Source organism: Rhinoraja longicauda, chromosome 8 (genome assembly GCF_053455715.1).
Source record: "Rhinoraja longicauda isolate Sanriku21f chromosome 8, sRhiLon1.1, whole genome shotgun sequence".
NCBI classification, from domain to species: Eukaryota; Metazoa; Chordata; class Chondrichthyes; order Rajiformes; family Arhynchobatidae; genus Rhinoraja; species Rhinoraja longicauda.
In genome coordinates this window covers 70,745,521-70,772,490 of record NC_135960.1, presented here as the reverse complement: position 1 = coordinate 70,772,490, position 26,970 = coordinate 70,745,521, and the positions used below count along the sequence as shown (strand labels likewise).

The 26,970-nt window shown below is 42.9% G+C and overlaps 1 protein-coding gene across 1 annotated transcript; it reads right to left on the bottom strand.

Annotated features, from left to right (window-relative positions):
• Positions 1-2,274: 2,274 nt before the first annotated feature.
• On the bottom strand, positions 2,275-26,452 carry wdr12 (WD repeat domain 12). The gene is made up of 13 exons (XM_078404205.1): positions 26,351-26,452; positions 23,326-23,420; positions 21,435-21,529; positions 20,245-20,351; positions 19,940-20,055; positions 17,373-17,527; positions 16,655-16,700; positions 15,505-15,590; positions 11,327-11,467; positions 10,279-10,384; positions 4,113-4,245; positions 3,499-3,571; positions 2,275-2,645 (listed from the first exon to the last, which is right to left on the bottom strand). Exons 1-13 carry the CDS (start codon positions 26,389-26,391, stop codon positions 2,568-2,570), a joined length of 1,272 nt encoding a protein of 423 aa, XP_078260331.1. The 5' UTR covers positions 26,392-26,452; the 3' UTR covers positions 2,275-2,567.
• Positions 26,453-26,970: the final 518 nt, after the last annotated feature.

Below are 26,970 nucleotides of genomic sequence, written 5' to 3'. Positions count from 1 at the left end.
TCCCCCACAAGATTTTAATTAAGTTTATTTTAGTTAATGCAGTCTAAAAATACTAAAGGCTGCATGTATCATTGCCCGAGTGTCAATAATAGAAGGGATTATTTGTCTTTTTCAGTGATCATCTGCAGAGAATTTTATTAATCGAGATATTAAACGACAGAAGTGATACAAAAAAGGAGGGGTTGTCTCACAGCTGATCAGGAAAACTATTGGGGTAATACTCTGGAAGATAACCAGGAGGGAATGAGCAATGAGTAGAATGGGAGAAGGTATCTGCTTTTCAATCTCTTTATGTGGAACCAATGTGAGCTAAGTCCTCTGGGATTCAGGGCCCCATTGCAAAGCTAGTACCAGTCTGCACTTACCACAGAAATTTTGATGGATGCTGCAGACGGTCCGGGCTTTAGCTTCTCTCCACCATGAAACGATATGGTCTAAGAGCTATTTCTTATCCATAAACTATATACTAAAACTCCGTCGCCGCCACTCACCCCGGGGCTTCTGAACTACACTTGTTTGTTCTGATTTCGCTGTGCTAGAGGGAGACGGGGCCGAGGAGGAGGAAGCAGCCCCCGCAAGTGGGGGCGCTCCTTCACCGGACCCGCTGCTCCCTCTACCCACCCCTCTCCTCCACTCTTCCCCGTCTCCCTCTAGCACAAACACAAGTGTAGTTGTTGTTCAGAAGCCCTAGGGTGAGCGGCGGTGAGGGAAGATTCCTTGGGAGGGGGCGCTGTGATCTCTCGTGGCGATCCGTTCGCCGGCAGCTTCTGCCTCCAGTCCCCGCAGCCGCACGGTTCCCGGGACAAGTTAAAGAATTGAGGGGAACACGCATCATAAAGCAAAGATCCCTACAAAATCATCATAGTTTTTACATTAACCATATATACACCAAATTAACAGTTTTGAATACAGTATTTTCTTACCGATAGAGAAAAACAAGAAAAAGCCATCAAAGTTTGCTGGATTTTGGACTTGAAAGTCCTTAAATATTTTGCTGTTCCAAGTGTACGAACCCTGAATATGCACTGGATCATCAACTAGAAATTAAGCTGTCATACTGCTTTGAAAAGGTGTATCAGGTAATCATTTAATGAATGCCTAGTGATCGATGCAACTCATTTTCTTTAAAATTGTGGTATAATTCTACACAGTAATGAATAATTTTACATGCAATTCCTACCCCAAATAGATTTTTTAAACTTTAATATGACAAATATTTCCACCTGATTTTCACTGAGTTTAGAATTATTTAAGCATTTATAATATGTATGCTTTGAAAGGTAACAATTAATCTGATTTTAAAATATGCCTCAATGTAGCAGGCTCCCAAAGTAACATTTTCCTTCAGAGAGCAAGCACCTCCAGCGACACTGTCTCAATAAAGACACATTTATTTGATTCCACACTCTCACTGAAGACAATGGCATTTACATGTTTTGGGGAGTTTTAAAATGTGTAGGCAGTAGAGAGATGGTATTGTATTATTTATTTTTAGTGCCTGGAATTAATTTTCTATTGTTTATGAACAGGCAGTGCATTTTCATATCATATCATATCATATATATACAGCTGGAAACAGGCCTTTTCGGCCCTCCAAGTCCGTGCCGCCCAGCGATCCCCGTACATTAACACTATCCTACACCCACTAGGGACAATTTTTACATTTACCCAGCCAATTAACCTACATACCTGTATACATTTTGTTAGCATAAATCCCTGGTACTTCTGTATCCATTGGCCTTGCATTGCAAGGTGCTAATTTTTTTAAATTTATGAATATTCCATATTCTGACCAGTACTAATTCCCAATTTTAATTTTGTACAGAACACTGAAATCTACTCTGAATGTTATTTTAACATTTAAGAGAACAAAACAAAATGGTACATTAACTACTGACTTAGAATGATTTTCTAGGGCTTTCCATAATTTTATTTCTTACAGCAAAAGTCAGTTGGTTATGATGTTTTACGGATACTGAACAATCTGTTGATCTTTGTGCTCTGAGCACTATAGAAATTCAACTGACCTAATTTTCTGTCCTGGGAAAATGAACCTTTAATCAAGATAATTGGTGGTTGCTTCAACTTTTAAATTCCTGTTTTTCATACTCAAAATTTGAGCGGTTTCTAACAGACCCTCCCAAAAACACACATGAGGAAGGTGGTTTAGTTATGTAGATATGTAAGTGCCTTTAAACAGACAAAATCGCCCATAATTTCAACTACTGAATTTTGCAAAAAGTGTAAAATTAGAAGTTTCAGGTATAACCACAATAAAATATAGGTGCAAATTTATTGAAGATTAATGCCTTTCTCCTCTGGCTCTAATCCTTGCCATTTGTTCATCACAGTAGAGATTAATGACATTAGTCCAGATTTCAATGTTTTAGTCCGATTGTAATTTCTCAAATGACCTTAACAGGGTTGGTCATACAGTTAGACAGGCTAGTCATGCCACACTGACAGATCTTATTCAATTTGTTGTAAGCTGCTTTAAGAGAAACATAGTAATATTGCAGTCTCTGGTCTCCACAGATGATGTTCTGGCATCGGTTGTTTTCCCATTCTCATGCTCCATCTCCAGAAGTGGGAGTCTGATATCTGAACATGAATAATTTGTTGTCTGCTCCGCCACTTAACAACAACTGAAAAAAGGGAAAAATTAGAAAAAATGGTTTAGTCTTTCCATTCCAAGTTTGGCCTGTGAAGATTGAACAGAAAGATAGCTATGTATATCAGTTAGCTTTTCAGCATTAGTACATCAATAGAAAATTAATGCAAGAGAATCAAAGAGTGAAAAGCTGGTGCCAGATGAGAAATATGATATTTTTTCAATGTTGTTTCATCCAAAACCTTTTCTTAAAATCGTCAATGAGCAATTACAATCTGCATCAAATTTCCTAAATCTCCAAGTGCAAACAAGTTTCATGTTTCACACTCCTCTATTTGGATTTCTCTCAACACAAAGTGCAATGGTTTTCTTCAATTAACATAGTGACATCTGACCACATGTCTCACAAGAGTAAAGAAAAAGGGATTGAGCTTTTTCTGCATCACCCATTATTTCATCCCACACCCCATTTTGCAACAGAAAATTGGGAACAAGACATCATTTTATGAGCTTATTCACTGTGTGCATTTCTTAGGTCACACTTCAGTAAACACTACATGCCAATAGTAGATCAACTTGCACTTTACCCTGTCTAAAACTGTTACAATTGTTTCGTTGGGTTGCTGTTGTCTAAATTATTTAAATTATTGCATCGTATGGGAGGCGCATTCCCAATCTCGTTGTACCCCTGGGTACAATGACAATAAAGATATATTGTATTGTAACTAATGCATTGCCATTTAGCACATTTCTTAATGCAAGATACCTAATAACAAGAAATTATAACTGTTCACTTTTTGCTCCATTGCCTCGGAAACTAGTAACTTTACAAGGTGGAAAACCATAAATGCTGCAGCATCAGCACTTCATCCTCATAGCAAACTTACCCCCGTCTCGCTCCAGTCCACACAAAGTACTCTATCTTCATGTGCATCCATATCATATAAAGGAGCCTTGCAACTAAAACAAAAGAGATTAAACAATGTATGCATATTTTACTGTAGAGATAAGGTGTGAGCATAAGTCTAAGCATAATGAAAATCTGTCTAACCCAGAAGATTCTTTTTGTGTAGCCAACCTAATTGATAATGGGGACACTTGGTTAGCAATGGCTGGGTGAAGGAGAATAGGGTTGGGCAGCAAAGTAGAACTGCAAACATAAGACATTAAGATAAAGCGCTTTCCAGTAGATCATTTACAAAGTGCTGTTTTATTATTAATAGTATGATTAAATCTGCAATGTAATTTTTAAAAGGATAACTTTACAGTTCTAGAAAATGCTACACACCAATGTACACTAACATTTGCTTATATTCTGGGGACTGAATTGGTTGTAGCCCCAGAAAAACTGTACCATAACCATCTAACTGAGACAAGTAAGATTTCATTCCAATTCTTCCAATAATTAGAATAATGGTGATTTTGCAAAAGTAATTAATCACTGCATTAATTAGCAGCTGTGTATTTCCATCCCACTCAAACAGACACATTCCCAAGATACCTTCGTGTATCCCAGAGCTTGACCAGCTTGTCAAAGGAACCCGAAATCAACTGATATTCATTCATGGGTGACCACTGGACGGCTGTTACCCATCCATTGTGTGAAGTTAGAGACAGCAAAACGAGAGATCCATCTGCAAGAAAGAGTAAACAATGACTAGAGGTTCACATAACCCCTTTCAAGTAAGGTTACCACAAAGAGCTTTGCCACACTTACACTATTTACATAGAGAATCGTTTTGGTAGACAGACACAAAAGCTGGAGTAACTCAGTGGGACAGGCAGCATCTCTGGAGAGAAGGAATGAGTGACGTTTTGGGTCGAGACCCTTCTCCAGACTCATTTTGGTGGGCCTGGTAGAACCAGAAATATTTGAATCCATGCCCTCTAGTAGTACCAGGGATAACAAGAATAACAGCACCTGCCCTGCCATTCATTAAGATTACAACTGATAGTTTGTCTCGGCCTCCCTTTCTTGCACTAAAAATCTATCCCTCTGTACACAAGATTGTGTAGTGTTAGTTGCTGAGTAGATTCAGAAATTTATAGATTATTGGTTATCAAGAAATTCCAAAGATTCACTACCCTCTGCGTAAATACATTTTCTAAAGAAACAAATGACTTATATGCTGGAATCTGGGACTAAAACAAAGTGGTGGAGGAAGTCGGCTTGTCGAGCTGCATCCGTGGCAGGGAGGGAAAGAATTATCAACATTTCGAGTGGAGATCCTGCATCACCCAGTCATGCTGCAGTCCCAACCCAAAGCATTAACAATTCCGCCCCCACAGATGCTGTTTCACACTGAGTTCCTCCAACAGTTCATTTTTTGCTGAAAAGGTTTTCTCATCTCGGTTCAAATGGTAAATCACTTATTTTGAACTTGTAACTCATATTTGGTTCTGGAACTGCAGCCAGGGAAAATACTTATATGTTTAAACCCAGTATAAACCTTACACAATCCCCTCTCATATATGCAAATTCAGGACAATACAGGCACTATCTGCTTAAGCTTGCCTCCAAAGATTGCTTATTCAAGGCTCAAGTTTTACCCTACGGTTACCTTTTTTGTGAAACTAGCACCTGGCTAAGAGATTACACCGTCTTCGAAAACATCGCAAAATTCCCACACTTATCAATGCTTCTCCGGCGTCCTAATTTCCGCTGAAATCACTGACAAGTCTGTAATTACTTGAGAGTTTTGAAATATAACATCTCGCCCAGGTTACTTGAAAACCAAGCTTCACGGTAACAAGGCATAAACTGGATTGACTTCCAGTTTACTAATAGCAGTATTAAGAAATTTAATTTTAAATGTGGTTAAATGGATTTTTGTGCGGAGTGTGGGCATTCTTTTAAAATGTACAGGAGATGCATATCTGGGTTGGGAACCCACTTTAAATGTAATCGCTGATGGCCATAAACATCGCGAAATTCCCAGGCTTACCTGACCGTCAAACTGTCGCCTCCAATCTACCTGTCAAATGTCCTGACGGTAAATAAATTGGTTAAACACACGTATTTTATGGTATCTTCAAATGACTTTACTTAATTTAATATTACGTGCTTCTAAATGCATCTAAGACAACCTAACAAACCTGGGGACAGCGTGCGACAGCGCCCGCAATAAGCAACGGTACCTGGCGACAAGCCAGCTGTCGCCGAGAAATTTCTATCTGGAAAATTTCTCAGCGACGCGCCGAGAATCACTACGATTCTTTGAAGACTCCTCACAATCATGCCCGTGACACCCTGGCAAACTGTCGGCGACAGCCTAGTTGCCGGCAGTCGCCTTAAAATCGCCTAAGTGGGACAGACCCTTAAGGTGATGCTAGTATACAGGGCGAGCTCTGGTCGGGGTGGACAGTAGGTCAAAGGGCCTGTATCTCTAAAGTTAACATCCTGTAGGTATCAGCAGTCCTATCAGAGTCAGAGTCATTCAGCACGAAAACAGGCCCTTTGGCCAAATTCGACCATGGTGACCAAGATGCCCCATTTAAGCTGGTCCCTTTACCCATATTTGGAACATATCCTACTAAACGTTTTCTATCCATGTGCCTGTTCAAATGTTTTGTTGTTACCTCAATTATTTTCATTGGCAGCTCATTCCATATACTCACACGCTCTGCGAAAAGGTTGCCCCTCAGGTTCCTGTTAAATCTTTCCCCTCTCACCTTAAACTTAGTTTTAGATTCCCCTATCTTGGGATAAAGACTTTGTGCATTCACTCTATCTATTCCCCTCATGATATTATAAATCTCTCAAAATCATCCCTTAGCCTCCTGTATACCATTCTAGACTGGGTAATGAGGAAGGGTTAGTTAGCAGTCTTGTTGTGCGAGGCCCCTTAGGCAAGAGTGATCATCATATGGTAGAATTCTTCATTAGGATGGAGAGTGACAAAGTCAATACAGAAACAAGTGTTCTGAACTTAAAGAAAGGTAACTTTGAGGGTATGAGGCGTGAATTGTCCAAGATAGACTGGCGATTGATGCTGAAAGGGTTGACGGTGGACATGCAATGGAAGGCATTTAAAGGTCGCATGGATGAACTACAACAAGTGTTCATCCCAGTTTGGCAAAAGAACAAACCAGGAAAGGTAGTGCATCCGTGGCTAACAAGGGAAATCAAGGATAGTATTAAAACAAAAGATGAAGCATACAGATTAGCCAGAAAAAGTAGCATACCAGAGGACTGGGAGAAATTCAGAGTCCAGCAGAGGAGGACAAAGGGCTTAATTAGGAAAGGGAAAATAGATTATGAGGGAAAACTGGCAAGGAACATAAAAACTGACTGCAAAAGCTTTTATAGATATGTCAAGAGAAAAAGATTAGTTAAGACAAATGTAGGTCCCTTGCAGTCGGAAACAGGTGAATTGATCATAGGGAACAAGGAGATGGCAGACCAATTGAACAAATACTTTGGTTCTGTCTTCACTAAGGAAGACATAAACCGTCTGCCGGAAATAGCGGGGGAACCGGGGGTCTAATGAGATGGAGGAACTGAGGGAAATCCAGGTTAGTCGGGAAGTGGTGTTAGGTAAATTAAATGGATTAAAGGCAGATAAATCCCCAGGGCCAGGTAGGCTGCATCCCAGAGTGCTTAAGGAAGTAGCCTCAGAAATAGTGGATGCATTAGTGATAATTTTTCAAAACTCTTTAGATTCTGGAGTAGTTCTGAGGACTGGAGGGTAGCTAATGTAACCCCACTTTTTAAAAAGGGAGGGAGAGAGAAAACGGGGAATTATAGACCAGTTAGCCTAACATCGGTAGTGGGGAAAATGTTAGAGTCAGTTATTAAAGATGTGATAGCATCACATTTGGAAAGTGGTGAAATCATCGGACAAAGTCAGCATGGATTTACCAAAGGCAAATCATGTCTGACGAATCTTATAGAATTTTTCGAAGATGTAACTAGTAGAGTGGATAAGGGAGAACCAGTCGATGTGTTATATCTGGACTTTCAGAAGGCCTTCGACAAGGTCCCACATAGGAGATTGGTGTACAAACTTAAAGCACACGGTATTGAGGGTTCAGTGTTGAGGTGGATAGAAAATTGGTTGGCGGACAGGAAGCAAAGAGTAGGAATAAACGGGTCCTTTTCGGAATGGCAGGCAGTGACTAGTGGGGTACCGCAAGGCTCAGTGCTGGGACCCCAGTTATTTACAATGTATATTAATGATTTGGACGAGGGAATTGAATGCAACATCTCTAAGTTTGCGGATGACACGAAGCTGGGTGGCAGTGTTAACTGCGAGGAGGATGCTAGGAGGCTGCAGAGTGACTTGGATAGATTAGGCGAGTGGGCAAATGCATGGCAGATGCAATATAATGTGGATAAATGTGAGGTTATCCACTTTGGCGGCAAGAACAGGAAAGCAGAGTATTACCTGAATGGTGACCGATTGGGAGAAGGGGAGATGCAACGTGACCTGGGTGCACCAGTCATTGAAAGCAAGCATGCAGGTGCAGCAGGCAGTGAAGAAAGCGAATGGTATGTTGGCATTCATAGCAAGAGGATTTGAGTTTAAGAGCAGGGAGGTTCTGCTGCAGTTGTACAGGGCCTTGGTGAGACCGCACCTGGAGTATTGTGTGCAGTTTTGGTCTCCTAACCTGAGGAAAGACGTTCTTGCCTTCGAAGGAGTACAGAGAAGGTTCACCAGATTGATCCCTGGGATGGTGGGACTTTCATATGAGGATAGACTGGGCTTGTACTCGCTGGAATTTAGAAGACTGAGGGGGGATCTTATAGAAACATATAAAATTCTTAAGGGGTTGGAGGCTAGATGCGGGAAGATTGTTCCCGATGTTGGGGGAGTCCAGAACCAGGGGTCACAGCTTAAGGATAAGGGGGAAGTCTTTTAGGACCGAGATGAGAAAACATTTCTTCACACAGAGAATGGTGAGTCTGTGGAATTCTCTGCCACAGAAGGTAGTTGAGGCCAGTTCATTGGCTATATTTAAGAGGGAGTTAGATGTGGCCCTTTTTGCTAAAGGGATCAGGGGGTATGGAGAGAAGGCAGGTACAGGCTACTGAGCTGGATGATCAACCATGATCATATTGAATGGCGGTGCAGGCTCGAAGGGCCTACTCCTGCACCTATTTTCTATGTTTCTATGTCCACCCTCCTCTTATAGCTCAGGCCTTCGAGTCCTGGCAATATCCTTAAACCTTATCTGCACCATTCCCACCTTAAAGGCATTGTTCCTATAGCAAGGTAAATATTTTCTGATTATTCAATCAATGTGTCAAAAGCAACCAGTAAATAATTAGTAGATTTTATTTAACAATTCTGGTACAAAAAAAATATTCTGCAACGTGTGGTTGCACTTTCAATAGAGTTTTAGACAGTTTAGTTATGAGCCCGAAAACCTTTAACTAGTGAGTGGTAATAGCTCCCAGATTCTTGCTGCAGCCAATTAGTGATTGCTCCTTGAAATAACAGATTGACTTGGATTGGCATAACTAATCTGCTCCTGTCCATGGCCTAGATCCATGATCCACTTGACTACAAAAAAGAGTACATAAAATTTTATGCGTAGAAAGGAACTTGAATGTCAAAAAAACGAAGGAGCTGATTGTGGAATTTAGAAGGGCTCAACATCCAAGGACGTACATGCCACTGGAAATAAATGGCTCTACTGTGGAAAGGGTCAGCAGTTTTAAATACCTGGGAGTCCACTTTCAAAGAGGATCTGACATGGACAACACACATTGCCACACAGGTGGGTATGGCAAAGCAGCACCTTTACCACCTTAGACAGCTGAGGAAATTCAGAGTGTCTCTAAGGATCCTTCAATGCTTCTACTCTGGGGCTGTAGAGAGCATCCTGTCCGGCAACATCACAGTCTGGTTTGGGAACAGCTCTGCCCAGGACAGGAAGGCCCTGCAGAGAGTAGTGCGTTCGGCAGAACGCACCATGGGAACTACACTCGCCCCCCTGCAGGACCTATACATCAGGTGTAGATCGAGAGCAAGCAAGATTATGAGGGACCCCTGCCACCCCAGCAACGGACTGTTCCAGCTGCTACGGTCAGGCAAGCGCCTCCGCTGTCACGCTGTGAAAACGGAGAGGATGAGATGGAGTTTCTTCCCACAGGCCATCAGGACTGTTAACAATTATAACTCCAGGGACTAAATTTTGTCTTTTCTGTATTAACTTTAATTTATATGCTGTAACTGTAATTCTTTTTTTGCACAATCCGCAGGCGTTGCCACTTTCATTTCACTGCACATCGTGTATGTGTACGTGACAAACAAACTTGACTTGACTTGCAGATGCTAGTTTAAACCATAGACACAAAAAGTTGGAGTAACTCAGCAGGACTGGCAGCATCTCTGGAGAGAAGGAATGGGTGACGTTTCAAGTCCTTATCTTCCCTTAGGAGTCTTCCCTTATCCCTAACCAGTTTGAAGAAGGGTCTCGACCCAAAACGTCACACATAAAATTTTATGTTGTTCACTAGATTGTGCACTGCTCAACCTTGAAGGTTATCCTGATGTGACAACACAAACTTAGAATATTTTGGAATAAAACAGGTTGCATTCAATCGGAGAGCTATGTTTCCATTATCTTCCTGAATAACCCACAATTACATTCAACCTCAGGGCAAGGAAAACATTGTAAAATATGTAGCATCTTACATGATAAACCCCATTGTACATTACCTTTTGAGCGTGGGTCCCACAGCCTAATGTGCCTGTCCGTGCTGCCTGATGCTAACCTTTTGCATAGAGTGGAATAAGAGATGGAATTGAACACTTTATTCCCAGTCTGCAGAGTAGAAAAGAAAACATCCTATTTCAAAAAGCATGGAAAAATTACACCTCATGAGATAGATGTTTAGATTACCATATGTTATTTACCTACATCACAAGATGATCTGTTCATTTTGCTTTTCATTAAAAAAAGTTAACCATAAGCTTTTTAAACCACAAAAATATCTGTGGAAGACAATAAGTTAAAGAGACTAACAACATAAACACATGCAACCTCATTCACATAAGCTAACCTATCAGGCTTCTGCATTAATGTAGAACAACACATCTTAGTTACAAAAAGATGTTGAAAAAGTGTTATATTAACCATCATTTAAGGAAAAGCATGGGAGAGTTTTATTTTGTACATATAGATATAGTATGGGTCTCGACCCGAAACGTCGCCCATTCCTTCTCTCCTGAGATGCTGCCTGACCTGCTGAGTTACTCCAGCATTTTGTGAATAAATACCTCCGACTTGTACCAGCATCTGCAGTTATTTTCTTACAAGACTCATTATCAATATTCACTCGTCAAGTACAGCAAGAAATTCAAAACTGGTAGTTTTAATCATATATTTAATCATGTACAGAATATATGATTAACTACTAGAAACTTCTTAAAGTCTGTCCTAACTTTTAAATTGGTAACTCCGCCAAAGGTCTTACTCTGCAGTGATTCATCAATGAGGCACTGGATCAATAAAATGCACAGAGCAAGAATTGTTCCATTTCTCAATGGAAACAGGCAGGAAACAATGGAAGTCCTCTAATCTGAGCACGGGCAAATATATGCAAGCATAGTAAATTAAAGAGAAACTGGAATATAGGCCACAATCGCTGAAGTAATAGTTCTCTTTCCAAATTCTTATACTGTTAATAGAATATTAATTCCATTCTGGTCGACACAAATATTTAATTCCAGAATTTAAACTGCAGCATAAATACTATTAACTCACCAGAGTACACTTTGGAGCTCCAGTTTCCGCATCCCATATCTTTATGGTGTGATCCCAAGATGCACTACATAGTTCCTCAGTATCAGACCACAGGACTGAAGAAACTGCCTCATTGTGACCAGACAGTGTCATCATGGGGGTCTATGAAAGGGAATATGCAAGTTAACATATCAATAATCTCCAATCTTGTTTACTGCATTCGGTGCTCTCAATGTGACCTCCTCTACATCAGTGAGACCAGACACAGATTATGCCAAGCACCTGCATTCAGTCTGCCATGGCCACCAGGAGCTCCCAGATTCAAGACATTTCAATTCCCCTTCCCATGCCAGCATATCTGTCCTTGATTTCATCCACTGCCATGCTGAGGCTCAACGCAAACTAGAGGAATAGCACCCAACAACATGAACTTTGAATCCTCTAATTACAAGCAACCTGTTACCCCTTAGTACATCTCCCACCCCACACACTTCCCATCTGCTCACTCCACCTTTAATTTGGTCCCTACTCCACCTTACTTTCCCACCAGATTCCATCACCGGCAGCATCTAGCTACCTCCCCTGATCACATCTGCACCTCCCTCTCCAACACTTGACTCCATCCACCAACCCCCACCCCATCTCACCTGGATCCACCTGTCATTTGCCGCCACACCATTTTATGCTGGTTAGCTCCCCACCTCCCTCAGCCCAGATGAAGTCCCGACCAGAAATGCTGACGATCCATTTTCCTGATCCGCTGAATTCCTCCAGCAGTTTGTTTTGCTCCATAATCAGCTCTCATTAGCTGATTATCAGCTTGCATTCTCAAAATCTTTCCGAATTAACTCTCCATTAACAAGATCTTCATTTTAATCAGGTAATCTTAAAATGGTAATTGTACCCTCCTCCCTTCACCATGATGACTGCAAGTCACATACACTCTGCTCACTGACACTTAAGCTTTTCTTGCTTACATTGTGAAAAAAGTACTGTACGATAGTTGATCTTTGTGGCAATCACTAACTTTCATGTCAGCCAGGTTGAAATCAGCAATCAGGAACACGTAATTAAGGTTGAAACTAAAGACAATAGTCAATTAAACTAATTTGAATACCATAAAATCTAAGCATCATGTATCTTTAGCATTCAGGTGAATTGAAATTGAGGTATATTAGTATACAAACACTAAAATCGTAAATTTGAACTTGGTTACACATTGCATCCAAATAACCTTTAAACCAAGTTCAAATGCTCAGGTCAATTTCTAGTAAATAAGCTTTTAAAAAAATGTCTTAAATCAGTACACTACCAACTGTTTCCCCACAGTGCCGCTGATCTTTTTCCACCGGATCCTTCTGCTATATCTGAGCAGTTCCCAATCTTATTAATTTATCAGCTAACCTGGTGCCCAACGTACTTTGACAAGAAATAACAGTGAAAACAACAATGGCAACTAGGATAGACACAAAATGCTGGAGTAACTCAGAACAGGCATTCTCGATCCAAAGCCCCTGTCTCACTGAGTTACACCAGCATTTGTGTCAATCTTCAATGTAAGCCAGCATCTGCAGGTCATTCCTACACAATGACTAAGAGCTGGTCTTGCCATCCCAAACAAGAGCACCAGTTAGGAGAGTAAAGCTGGCTATCCAGAGAGCCACATGCGGCTCGTGTGCACATGCAGCACAGCACACAAGGCAGTGTCTGAGGTAAGACAGGTCGTGCGACAAACGAATGGCTTTATGGAGACACCTGGCTGTGATGTTCCCACCACTAACCCAGCCTAGCTTCCTGCACTTTCTCAGCAACCAGCAGAAATCAGCTGGTCTCTGGCCCTGCCACCCAGGAGCACGATAAAGAGTAGCACCGGCTACTCCAAGTGGTGTCAGCCAATTGTAAATTACTGCGGCTTCATGCTATAAACATTAAATTCATCATTACAGAATTCCTTCACATTACCCAAAAATGATTTGTACACCGTAGCCCACACCACCACAATGCCACATCCCGTCTCGTCAAGAGACATGTACTAAATGAATAAAAATGAATACTTTTATTGGCCAAGTATGTGCATATACAAGGAATGTGCCTTGGTGCTCCGCTCACAAATGACAACACAAACATACAGTTAACAATTAAGAATAAAGAAATAGAAAATTGGTTGGCGGACAGGAAGCAAAGAGTAGGAATAAACGGGTCCTTTTCGGAATGGCAGGCAGTGACTAGTGGGGTACCGCAAGGCTCAGTGCTGGGACCCCAGTTATTTACAGTGTATATTAATGATTTGGACGAGGGAATTGAATGCAACATCTCTAAGTTTGCAGATGACACGAAGCTGGGTGGCAGTGTTAGCTGCGAGGAGGATGCTAGGAGGCTGCAGAGTGACTTGGATAGATTAGGCGAGTGGGCAAATGCATGGCAGATGCAATATAATGTGGATAAATGTGAGGTTATCCACTTTGGCGGCAAGAACAGGAAAGCAGAGTATTACCTGAATGGTGACCGATTGGGAGAAGGGGAGATGCAACGTGACCTGGGTGTCATGGTGCACCAGTCATTGAAAGCAAGCATGCAGGTGCAGCAGGCAGTGAAGAAAGCGAATGGTATGTTGGCATTCATAGCAAGAGGATTTGAGTTTAGGAGCAGGGAGGTTCTGCTGCAGTTGTACAGGGCCTTGGTGAGACCGCACCTGGAGTATTGTGTGCAGTTTTGGTCTCCTAACCTGAGGAAAGACGTTCTTGCCTTAGAAGGAGTACAGAGAAGGTTCACCAGATTGATCCCTGGGATGGCGGGACTTTCATATGAGGAAAGACTGGATAGACTGGGCTTGTACTCGCTGGAATTTAGAAGACTGAGGGGGGATCTTATAGAAACATATAAAATTCTTAAGGGGTTGGAGAGGCTAGATGCGGGAAGATTGTCCCCGATGTTGGGGGAGTCCAGAACCAGGGGTCACAGCTTAAGGATAAGGGGGAAGTCTTTTAGGACCGAGATGAGAAAACATTTCTTCACACAGAGAATGGTGAGTCTGTGGAATTCTCTGCCACAGAAGGTAGTTGAGGCCAGTTCATTGGCTATATTTAAGAGGGAGTTAGATGTGGCCCTTTTTGCTAAAGGGATCAGGGGGTATGGAGAGAAGGCAGGTACAGGCTACTGAGCTGGATGATCAGCCATGGTCATATTGAATGGCGGTGCAGGCTCGAAGGGCCGAATGGCCTACTCCTGCACCTATTTTCTATGTTTCTAAAGCATAAACACATCAAAACAATGAGGATACAACATTACAATAGACAATAGGTGCAGGAGTAGGCCATTCGGCCCTTTGAGCCAGCACCACCATTCAATGTGATCATGGCTGATCATTCTCCATCCTGCCTTCTCCCCATACCCCCTGACTCCGCTATCCTTAAGAGCTCTATCAGCTCTCTCTTGAATGCATTCAGAGAATTGGCCTCCACTGCCTTCTGAGGCAGAGAATTCCACAGATTTACAAGAGAGGGGGATAAAAGAAGGGTCTCGACCCGAAACGTCACCCATTCCTTCTCTCCCGAGATGCTGCCTGACCTGCTGAGTTACTCCAGCATTTTGTGAATCCACAGATTTACAACTCTCTGACTGAAAAAGTTTTTCCTCATCTTCGTTCTAAATGGCCTACCCCTTATTCTTAAACTGTGGCCCCTGGTTCTGGACTCCCCCAACATTGGGAACATGTTTCCTGCCTCTAACGTGTCCAACTCCTTAATAATCTTATATGTTTCGATAAGATCCCCTCTCATCCTTCTAAATTCCAGTATATACAAGCCTAGTCGCTCCAGTCTTTCAACATACGCCCTCAACAGAAAGAATATCCTTCCTCAAATTTGGAGACCAAAACTGCACACAGTGGTCTCACTAGGGCCCTGTACAACTGCAGAATAAAGCATAAACACATCAAAGCAATGAGGATACAACATTACGGTCTAAACATGTGGGTGAAAATAAACCAGAGCAAAAAAGAGACTACAGACTTTGGTTATTGAGTAGAACTACTGAGAACTATTGAGTAGAACTAGTAACTGAGCTGCTGACTGGATTTACATAACATTTATAGTACAAAATGCATTCTACTTTATAAAGCAGATTGAAGAAAAAAAGGCAGCTCACCACTTATCACCCCCCCAACCCCCCCGAAGTTACAACATAAAACAACAACTTACTCTTGTTAATCCCAGCTGTTCAGTTTTCTGTTTCTTCCTCGGTCTGTTTTCTGACTCCTCTGTCATTTCTTCATCCTCATTGGGAACTAATAGAATCCAAACCAACAATGACAATGAGAATTTTTAATTGGTGCAGCACAGAAAGGAGTTCTATAGTCCAAACCAACCACACGAGAAACTAATTTTTTTTTAAATGCATCTGTAAAATGAAACAGCAGAAACCAATAGAAAAGGTCACCTAGGATTACACAAAACAGCAAATTTGAGTATCACTGGCTGTGGCACAGAAAAGTGGCCAATCCATCCCCCAGCCAGGATACAATGCATGATCGGCGGCATGGTGGCACAGTGGTAGAGTTGCTGCCTTACAGCGAATGCAGCGCCTGGGACTCAGGTTCGATCCTGACTACGGCCGCCGTTTGTACGTTCTCCCCGTGACCTGCGTGGGTTTTCTCCGAGATCTTCAGTTTCCTCCTACACTCCACAGACGTACAGGTATGTAGGTTAATTGACTGGGTAAAAAAAATGTAAAAATTGTCCCTAGTGTGTGTATATTGTTATAATGTGCGGGGATCGCTGGGCGGCGCGGACTCGGTGGGCCGAAGGGCCTGTTCCCGCGCTGTATCTCTAAATCTAAAAAAATCCTAAAGATACATGGTAGGGAGATTGAACTTTGTCCAGCCTGTGATGTGTTTACTCTGCTTTCCAAATACAACTCAATGTGCAATTTATCAACAAGTGCTCTCTTAGCTCCACGGAAAAAGCAGCAACCTGCAAGTGTTGTAAATACATATTCTCACAAGGGCTTTGAGCTCCATTTGATTAGGTAGATACATCTGTATTGAACAACATCAGATTTTCAGGAAAATCAGTAATTCTGCCAAATTATGTATAAATCAATATAATTCTAAGACAACGAAAATAAAGTTTAATAACTTTAGATCCAGCAGTTTCAATATTATACAATGTCCCTATCCAGTACAAAATGTGCCTTACTTTCAAAAAATACTGTTGCCAGCAACTTGTATCATGCAAATACCAAGATTGCTTAGAGAAATAAATAATAGAATTAAGAAGATGGCCTAGAGTTGAATACTTTGTAGACAAATACTTAAATGAATTCAAAATAACAGACACAATTCTCCATTACCTGTTGACCAAATCTTTACCATCTTGTCCCAGGAGCCACTGCAAAACTAAAAAAAATATCATTAAATGAAATGGGGAAATATGTACTCTATAAAACTATGGTTAACAAAAATACTACAATTATGCCAACTGCAGAATATTTAGTACATCAGGAAAGCCTATGGAAGCACCATGTGTGTCCTGCTGCTAGTCTAGTTGAAGAAATCTAAGGCCTACAATTGCCCAGAGATTTCTCTCCAGTAACAAGCTCAATGATGATTCTCGGCTGGGAATAGTTGGGCAGCCAAGCAAAGAGGGGAGACTGTAGCTTCCATCACAGAGGAGGTGATGCGAGAGACAGGAGATACAATAGATCAATGGGGCCATGCTGCCTGGGTCTGCAAGGGCGATTCTGTACCTCACTCCTCAACAATTAGTCGTCACACTGCTCACCCCAGCCTAACCAATATCAAACTCAGTCATGGACTGTGCGATGAGATTGCACGAGTCCTGACACAGCAACACCATAGGTTACACATCTCTAAATAATATATAATGTTCCCTTTTAGCAAGTATTTCATTAGTTCCTTTTCTCCAAGGAACACATACGGAGACCAGTATCTTTTTTTATTGGCTAATCAGCTCTCTCCATTTCCCAGGCCTTTGATAGTAACTCTCAAAAGTATCAAAACCATCGAAGCCTGTAGATCTCAACAGAAAATGTCAAGAGATAAACTCACTTTGGTTTTGGAGTTGTCCACAGCAATCGATTCCACACTAGCTGCATGTCCTCGACAAGAATGCAATGCTTTCACTTTGTTCTTTTCACAGTTCCATTCCCATAAAATAATACTCTGGTCCTGGGAGGCAGTGAGCAGCAAATTGCTAGGAGCACCTAATAGAAGGAACAAAAGTTAAATCAATGTAACATCACACACTGCACATAATAATAATGCATTTTATTTATATAGAGCTTTTCATATACTCAAAGACGCTTTACAGAGATTTATAGAACATAGGGAAATGAATAAATAGATAAATAAGTAAATAAATAAACGAACAGAGAAAGGAGACAGAAGGTGAGGTGACCTTCAGTGGTTGAAGGCAGTACTGAACAGGTGAGACTTCAGCGATGTTTTGAATGTGGTGAGTGTGGAGGAGTCTCTAACGGTTTGGGGTAGTGAGTTCCATAGGGTGGGAGCAGCGATGGAGAAAGCCCTGTCCCCCCAGGATCTGAGTTTGGTCCGGATGTGGGGGGATAGGAGATTGGCAGCAGCAGAGCGGAGGGTGCAGGTGGGAGTGTGCCTGTGGAGGAGGTCGGTCAGGTAGGATGGGGCCAGGTTATGGAGGGCTTTGTAGGTTATGAGGAGGATTTTGTACTGGATTCTCTGGGGGATGGGGAGCCAGTGGAGTTTGTAAAGGACGGGGGTGATATGGTCACGGATCGGGGTGTGGGTGAGAGCTAAAGAACTGGGTGAAAGCTAAAGAACATTAGCAAGGAATGATGGAACATATGGGTGTGAATCTCTGTTCTTAAGAATGCTGCTGTTTGAGAAACAGCTATAGATAGAGCTGGTGATATTGCAGTATTGCGTGTTGCTTACATTGTTAGGTCTTTGGCTAAATTATATAGACATAACAGCAGTTGAACTTTGACAGTATATGTCCAATTAGGAAAGGGGAAAATAGACAATTTTTCTTTGACTAGGTCTTACGGATTAAAGCAGAGGAAGCACATAAACAGCAAATAATCATCCAGCTGAACACAACAATTATCTGCTGGGCTGCTAGATAATGTAAATGAGTGCCTATTAGCAGCGACTCCCCGATGGGCTTGCCTCAAAAATAGCCAATATAAACTCCATATAAAGCTGCAACTCGCTTAAGCTAGTGATCAGCTCCAAGGGTGGAATCGACATTAAGACAATCTAAAGACCTCTTCGGTCAGAAAACTTATAGTTGCAGATTGGAAGACTAAAAGAATACCACAATCTGTCCAATGGGTGATGAGTAACAAACTTGTCATGGATCATTTCTTGTTTTCATCAAAAAATGCATTATTTGGATCTGTTTTTAATAAACCTATATTTGAACATGGACCATTGGGCTTCTGGTGACATTATCTACCGATTCTGCACGCATAATGCCTCAGACTTTGCTTTTCCTCACTTGGGGATGGTAGGCTCACAGTCCCTGCATCAGCATTTGAAGAGGCCTAGAATACCCCAACTCAACACTCCCACACCAGGTCAGCAGTATGGCATTCAGTGATGGCCCATATTTAGTGTATTTCATTATAGGCAACTTTCCCCAATTCTGGTAGGAAAATGAATTACATTTTTTCATCCAAAACATTTAAGTGTCCTGCAATATTTCTTCACATTTTAAAAGATTTCTGTTGATTCATTTGTTATTCTAGAAACAAATGAATCAACAGAAATCTTTTAAAATATCACCTTCACACTGATACCTAGTTTTCACAAGAAATCAGGCAAAGGAAGAAAGTAACTGAAACGGTGTGTTAAAATTACAAATGACAAGTTCATGAAGGTGACACATTACGGACCTGACTTTCAAAGGACCTATTATTGTCAACGTCCTTCACCGATCTCAAATATCATAAGAGAATTTAACCAAAAATAATGGTTTCAATGGCATAAGAAATCAAATTAAATCCCCATTATATTATGTAATTAAAACCACAGGAAATGAGGCTGCTCAAATGTCAAGCCTGCACTTCCTGGGCATGTGGGTATGAAGGTCTGATCTTAAGGATGCTGCTGACAGAGAATCAACACAAGACAGAAGAGGTCACATTAAGAAACTGTGGAAGCACAGAACTACACTGTTCATTAACCAATTGGACTGACTTAACATTTTCTTTAATCAATTACAAGAGTCAAGTCAGGAGTGTTTTATTGTCTTATGTCCTGAAACAGAACAATGAAATTCTTACTTGCAGCAGCACAACAAATATGCAAACATAGTACCCTGTAAAACCCATAATAAACAACAAAAAAAAGTTTAATGCTCCCAAGTCTATATAGTTCGGTGCCTATTTGCAATGTGCAACATTTGCAATATGGAATCCAAAATTCTAAACCTTTTGTACATTAAATAGAGCCACAAGGGATTCCCAGCCACCTAAACACATCTCACGTTATTTAGAGTAACACAAACTTACTAAGTTATAATATTCTAACTGAGTTACAAAGATAAAAGAAAATCTGCAAATTCAAATTCTAAAATGCAGGCAAATGGACAGAACTTAGATATAACTGCTGTGACAAGGTGACCAAAAACTCACTTTTCCTAATCCATGCAACATCTTTGACAACTTCAGTATGTCCAGAAAGAGCTGCAAGTGGTCGGCCGTCTAATGTCCAGATACGAGCCGTTTTATCAAAGGAACCTGTAAGAATCCTGGGAGAATACAAGATAACTGTGTCATATTTTAAATATTACTGCTGTATTCCAAGTAGACAAGGAACTGATGAAGAAACTAGCTCCAATAAATCATTAGCAAATATGAGTTGCAAAAAAATTGTTTAAATCATTAGCCCAATTTTCTACCAGGGTTCTTAATGCCAAACAGTTTTAATCTGTTCTTACCAATCACCTTGTGCTTCCACAGCACTGATCCAGTCATCATGGAACAAACACTCTTCTGGCTGTGGGGCATTGTATCGTTCTACATATTCAATCTCAACCACTTCTTCCTAGTTTGGAAAAAAACATCAGCATTCTTATCCTCAATTTCCTCACAGAAAACATGAAAAATCATACAAGCTGTCCACATGTAAAAAAAATAATCTATTTTTAACAAATATCGGCAAGTCGATTTTGTCCATTAGTCAGAATATACACAAAAATTACTTGGTATGGAAACTGTAGCCCCACTGTATTGTAATGAATGGCATCAAATGCACATAAGACTGATAGGAAAGAATAATTACTAAAAGTGAAGAGAATTAAACTAAATCTGCTGATCGTAGGAAATAATAAATGTACATAGAATAGAATAGGTCTGTCGGCCCACAATATTTGTGCTAAATATAATAAGATAAACGCCCCTTAAATGTCACTCGCATCTGCCTCCACCTCCTCCCCTGGCAGCTCGTTCCAGGCACTCCCCATCATGTGCAAAAAAAACTTGCACTGTACATCTCCTTTAAACTTTTCCCCTCTCATCTTAAAACTATGCCTGCGAGAATTTGACATTTCTACCCTGGGAAAAAGGTTGACTGTCCCCCCTCAATCTCTGGCCTTCTGGAGAAAACTATCTAAGTGTGTCAAAACTGTCCAATCTTTCCTTATAGTTAATACCCTTTAATCCAGGCAGCATCTGGTAAACTTCTTCTGCGTTCTCTCCAAATCCTCCACATCAGTCTTGTAATGGGCTAACCAAAATGGCACATAATACTCCAAATGCAGCCTAACCAAAGCATCATGATTTCCTGACTCTTATACTCAATGCACAGAACAGTAAAGGCAAGCAGACCTTATGCCGCCTTTACCACTATATCTACTGTGCTGCCACTTTCAGAGAGTTATGGACTTGGACCCTAGGATCCTTCTTCACACCAATGCCGTTAAAGGTCTGGCCATCAATCATATACTTTCCTCTTACATTCAACCTCCCAAAGTGCAAATATTAAATACATAGGAAGGTCCATACTTCATATAGTCATAATCAGGGAAAAGCAAATACATCATGGAACAAACACTTTTGTCAAATGTAATTTTATCGATATTGTTTACTGCATTAATAAACTTCAGTAGAATGTTTGATGATGACTTACTGTTGAAATGTTCTCCAGTTGCATGTGCTTACCCAGTGGCACTCGCAGGAACTGCCCCTTGATGAGGAAATCAAAGTCTGCATGCTTGTGATTAACTGCAAGACAAGAAATGACCGATGATTTACGTTACACATACCAGCACAAAGCACACTAACTTCTCCTCACCATTCCTAACGCCAGAACTACTCTCCAGAAACTACAAACCATTCATCATTGAAATCTTAGAAAATTAGCTGGCTCCTTTTCAATATCAGGCCACTTTCATCATCACCTACATCCTCTGAATTGCCACATTACACGGGCCTGCAAGTTCCATAAAACAATGTAGAATGCAAATCCAGACAGAATGTAGTTTCAGAATACTTATTTCATGGAGAAAGACTGGCCATCAACCCAGGTGCACTTCAAGGCTCCATGCTTAGCACCCTGCTCAACTCTCTTTGCACACCTGACTTTGTGGCTAAGCACAGCTCCAATGTCATCTATAAATTCACCAATGCCACCACCTTGGTTGACTCTATCACCAGTGATGAGTCAATGTATAGGAGAGAGATAAAACACCTAGTTAAGTGGTGTTGCAACTACAGCCTCACACAATATCTACAAGAGTAAGGAACAATCAGGGAAGTCAGGAGGCCACATGCTAGTTTTAATTTGCAGATCAGTGGAGAGTTAGCAATTTCAAATTCCTGGGCATTAATATCTTGTACAACCTGTCTTGGGCCACACACATGAATGGAATCATGAAGAAGGCACGACAAGTACCCCTATTTTCTTAGAAATGTAAAGAGATTTGGTGTATCTCCGAATACTCAAACAAACATTTACAGATGAACTCTAGAAAAATCCTGACTCTTTGCCTCATAGTTTGGAATGGCAATTCTAACACACAGGAACGCAAGAAGCTGCAGAGAGTGGTGGACTCAGCCTGGTCCATCACATGCATCGCCATATTGATTTATTCACAAAATGCTGGAGTAACTCAGCAGGTCAGGCAGCAATCGCCATACCCTCCATTGAAAATGTCGACATCAGGCACTGCTTCAAGAAGGCAGCATCTATTATCAAGGATTCCCACCATCTAGACTTTGCCCTCTTTTCACTGCTACCACCAGGCAGAAGATACAGAAGTCTGAAGTTCCACACTTAAGGAACCTAGTTCAGGAACAGCTACTTTCCTCCAACTATCCGATTCTTGAACCACCTAATCCTTCTTCAATAACAGAACACGACGGTCTACCTCTTGCACTACCACAGACTTGTTTTTTGTTTCTATTGGTTTAATTTGTGTTTCGTGTTGTCTGACCTATGCGCTGGTAATGCTGCTAAGATTTCTGTTGTACCAGTACATCACCATGCTTGTGCAAATGACAATAAACTCAATTTTACTTGAACACTTGCAGAATATTTCTATTCAGTTGACAAGGGTGACCCAGAGCTTCCAGTACCTGCAGTTTAAATTCCATGTCCCTCTCTGACTTTTGTCTTTGACCTCCCATTTGCTCCAAGGATGCCCAGTACAAGCTCAAGCAACAGCACCTCATCTTCTGAATGGGACTTGATATAAATTTTGACAATTTCAGGTAAACCCCCTTTCTTTCCCTCAGATGTGGCTGTAAATTTGTCATTTTGTCAAACATCGTATTTGTTTCAAAGGTTGGTTCTTAAAGTAATTATTGCCTTGACAACTTTGATATGCACCTTATCACAGATATTTCCTCTATTCTCTCCACAACTTAGGACGTGCTGGTCCCCATTTTGTACTTCTGAGCAAGGGGGTTTTGCCAAGTACTTCCAGTATTGTTTTTGTTCGAAATACTGAATCAAGGTAATCTCAACAAAAGCAGGTTGACAGACTGACACCCAAAATTTGCATACAGATTAAACTCACCATGTTTAGTTTCCAGTAATTTATTAATAATTTTACTGAGATCAATAACTTCAGATATAGCTGGCACAGAGAATGGTATGTCATCTACTTCATATCTGTAACAGAAACACACAGCAGAATGTCACAGTCACACATTTTACTGTTAAACTCTTTCTCATTTTGGTCCTCAAAGCAAGAACATACAGAATGGTGAAAAAACTCAAATTTGATGAATAATAGGACCCTGGGGTTCAAGTACACAGTTCTCCAAAAGTGGTAATGCAGAAAGACAGGAAGGCGAAGTGGCATATGTCTGAAGAAGGGTCTCGACACGAAGCATCGCCCATTCCTTCTCTCCAGAGATGCTGCCTGTCCCGCTGAGTTACTCCAGCATTTTGTGTCTAGCATATGATGTTTGCCTTAATAGTTCAGGACAGAGAATATAAAAGTTGAGATGTTATATTGTAGCTTCACAAAATAGTGATTCAACAGCATTTGGATTAATGTGTGCAGTCCACATTATAGGAAGGATGTGAATGTGCTAAAAAAACCATCGAGGAAGTTCACCGGGATGTTGCCTGACTTTTGAGGACTTTAGTTGCGGGGAGAGAATGAACAGACTGGATTTGTTTTCCCTAGAGCAAAGAAGGTATGATGGAGGCATATAAAATGAGAGGAACTATAGAGTGGATAGTGAGAATTATTTTCAATGTACATCATTTAAGACGAGACGAAGGAGTTTTAAACAGGATTTGAGGCAAGATATGTTTTTAGACAGAGTGGTTGATATCTGGAATTCACTTCCAGAAAAGGTGGTGTTTGTACTGAAAACTAAAAGCAGAGACAAAATTGTACTGATGAAACGTTTCCTCTTCTGGTGAAGTATTTCATAGAATTACCAAACAGCACAATATGGGCAGTGAACATTTGACAAACACCTTTAAAGATCTGTCCTGATAGTCTGAAGATAGACGTGAAATGATGGAGTAACTCAGCAGGACAGGTGGCATCTCTGGAGAAGAAATGGGTGACGTTTCAGGTCGAGACCCTTCTTCAATCTGAGTCCTGATGTCTCACTTACTGCCCTCTCATTATTTTTTGTATTATCATTATAGTGTTTTTCTAATTTCTGATCGAATCTACTTTGGTGGTGCAATCCAAGTTTGTGAGTGCTCTCACATTGTCATTCCTCCAATTACTAAAAAATTATTTTTTAAATAAGTTTCAGGATTTTAACATCACCAAGTAGGATGAATTTCAAAAATAAAACCAAATGTAATTTTTGCTCTCTGCTGTTAAGACATCAAAAGCCACAAACAGGATTGCCCTGATAGACCCATCGAATTTTCTAGCTCCTGCTCCAGAGAACTCATTATCTAATACCTTGATTCCATCTCCTTGACCAGTCCCATCCAAAATACATCTGAAACACTTCATAAGCCCTTCAAGAACTTTCAATGCCAAGATCCCCACTGCCTCATCTTTACCATGGTCATCCAGTCCCTTTACACCACCATTCCCCACCAGGAAGGTCTCAGGCCCCTTCGCTTCTCCCTTAAACAGACACCCAATCCCAGTTTTCCTGTACTGACACTTTCCTCTGCCGGAGGAACTTGTCCTCACCCTCACGAACTGCTCCATTCATAGTAATATAGCATGGAAACAAACCCTTTGACCCAACCTGCCCATGCTGACAAAGATGGCCAATCTAGGCTTGTCCCACCTGCCTGTGTTTGGCCCATATTTCACAAATCTTCCCTATAAATTTGACTCCTTTCTCTTTCTTCAAATTCAAGGTGCAGCCACAGGCGCACACACATGGGGTCTTTCTATAGTGTAGGAAGGCACTGCAGATGCTGGTTTAAATCGAAGATACACAATGCTGGAGTAACCCAGCGAGACAGGCGGCAGCATCTCTGGAGAAGGAATGGGTGACGTTTCGGGTTGAGACCCTTCCTCAGGCTGATTCAAATTGACTCAATCTGATGGAGGGTCTCGACCCAAAACGCCACCCCATCCTTCTCTCCAGAGATGCTGCCGCCTGTCCCACTGGGTTACTCCAGCATCTTGTGTCTCACTCACTCTGCCTTTCTCTAGGTTGGGTGGAACAGACTTGTCCAAATGCACACTGGCACCAATCCAGATTCATTGGAGCTGTACGTTCAGCCTTGGTGCATGTTTGATGTTGGTCCTTGGTTGTACCCTGGTCCAAGGTACAGTGAAGTTATCATCAAACAGCAGACTTCATTCACCCAGGCAGTGCACACACACACAGTCGCCACGCTTCTGCCGCCGACAACAGCGAAACCCAATGACAAAAAGAGGGGGGGAGGGCTAACTCGGGCAGCACCGGGCAGTCTGCTGGTTCGGCGGGGAGCTGATGCCAGGTGGCCCGGGGGGGGGGGGGGGGGGGGGGTGCGAGTCGGGGTCTGTTGGTCGCGAGCTGGCGTGGGCGGTTGGTCAGGTGGGGTCGCGCGGCGGGGACGGTTGGTCAGTTGGGGTCGCGGAGGGGGGGCTGGGACGGTTGGTCAGGTGGGGTCGCGGGGGGGGGGCGGTTGGTCAGTTGGGGTCGCGGGGGGGGGGGCTGGGACGCTTGGGGTCGCGCGGCGGGGACGGTTGGTCAGTTGGGGTCGCGCTGGGACGGTTGGTCAGTTGGGGTCGCGGGGGGGGGGCTGGGACGGTTGGTCAGTTGGGGTCGCGGGGGGGGGGGGCTGGGACGCTTGGGGTCGCGCGGCGGGGACGGTTGGTCAGTTGGGGTCGCGGGGGGGGGGGCTGGGACGGTTGGTCAGTTGGGGTCGCGGGGGGGGGGGCTGGGACGGTTGGTCAGTTGGGGTCGCGGGGGGGGGGGGCTGGGACGGTTGGTCAGTTGGGGTCGCGGGGGGGGGGGGGCTGGGACGCTTGGGGTCGCGCGGCGGGGACGGTTGGTCAGTTGGGGTCGCGGGAGGGGGGGGGCTGGGACGGTTGGTCAGTTGGGGTCGCGGGGGGGGGGGGGCGGACGCTTGGGGTCGCGCGGCGGGGACGGTTGGTCGTGGCGGCGACTCCTCACCTCTCGCTGTCCGTGCGGAAGCGCGCTTGCACCTGAGCCATGGCGAAGTCCTGGCCGACAGGACGCCTCCTCCGTCACAGACCCGACGTCAACACGTGGTCGCGCCCGAAGAGCCGAACGCCCGAAGAGCCAAGCGGACGAAGAGCCGAACGCCCGAAGTGCCCCCGGTCAGGGGCGGGAGCGCTCCGCCCCTCCTGACTGATGCGGGTTGCAGAGCAATGTGGCCGGTGCACAGGCACTCGGAATTGGGGGGTTGGGGGAGAAGGAGTGGGGGGGAGAAGGAGTGGGGGGGAGAAGGAGTGGGGGGGAGAAGGAGTGGGGGGGAGGGGGGGAGAAGGAGTGGGGGGGAGGGGGGGAGAAGGAGTGGGGGGGAGGGGGGGAGAAGGAGTGGGGGGGAGAAGGAGTGGGGGAGAAGGAGTGGGGGGGAGGGGGGGGAGAAGGAGTGGGGGGGAGGGGGGGGAGAAGGAGTGGGGGGGAGGGGGGGGAGAAGGAGTGGGGGGGAGAAGGAGTGGGGGGGAGAAGGAGTGGGGGGGAGAAGGGGAGGGGGGGAGAAGGAGTGGGGGGGAGGGGGGGGAGAAGGAGTGGGGGGGAGGGGGGGAGAAGGAGTGGGGGGGAGGGGG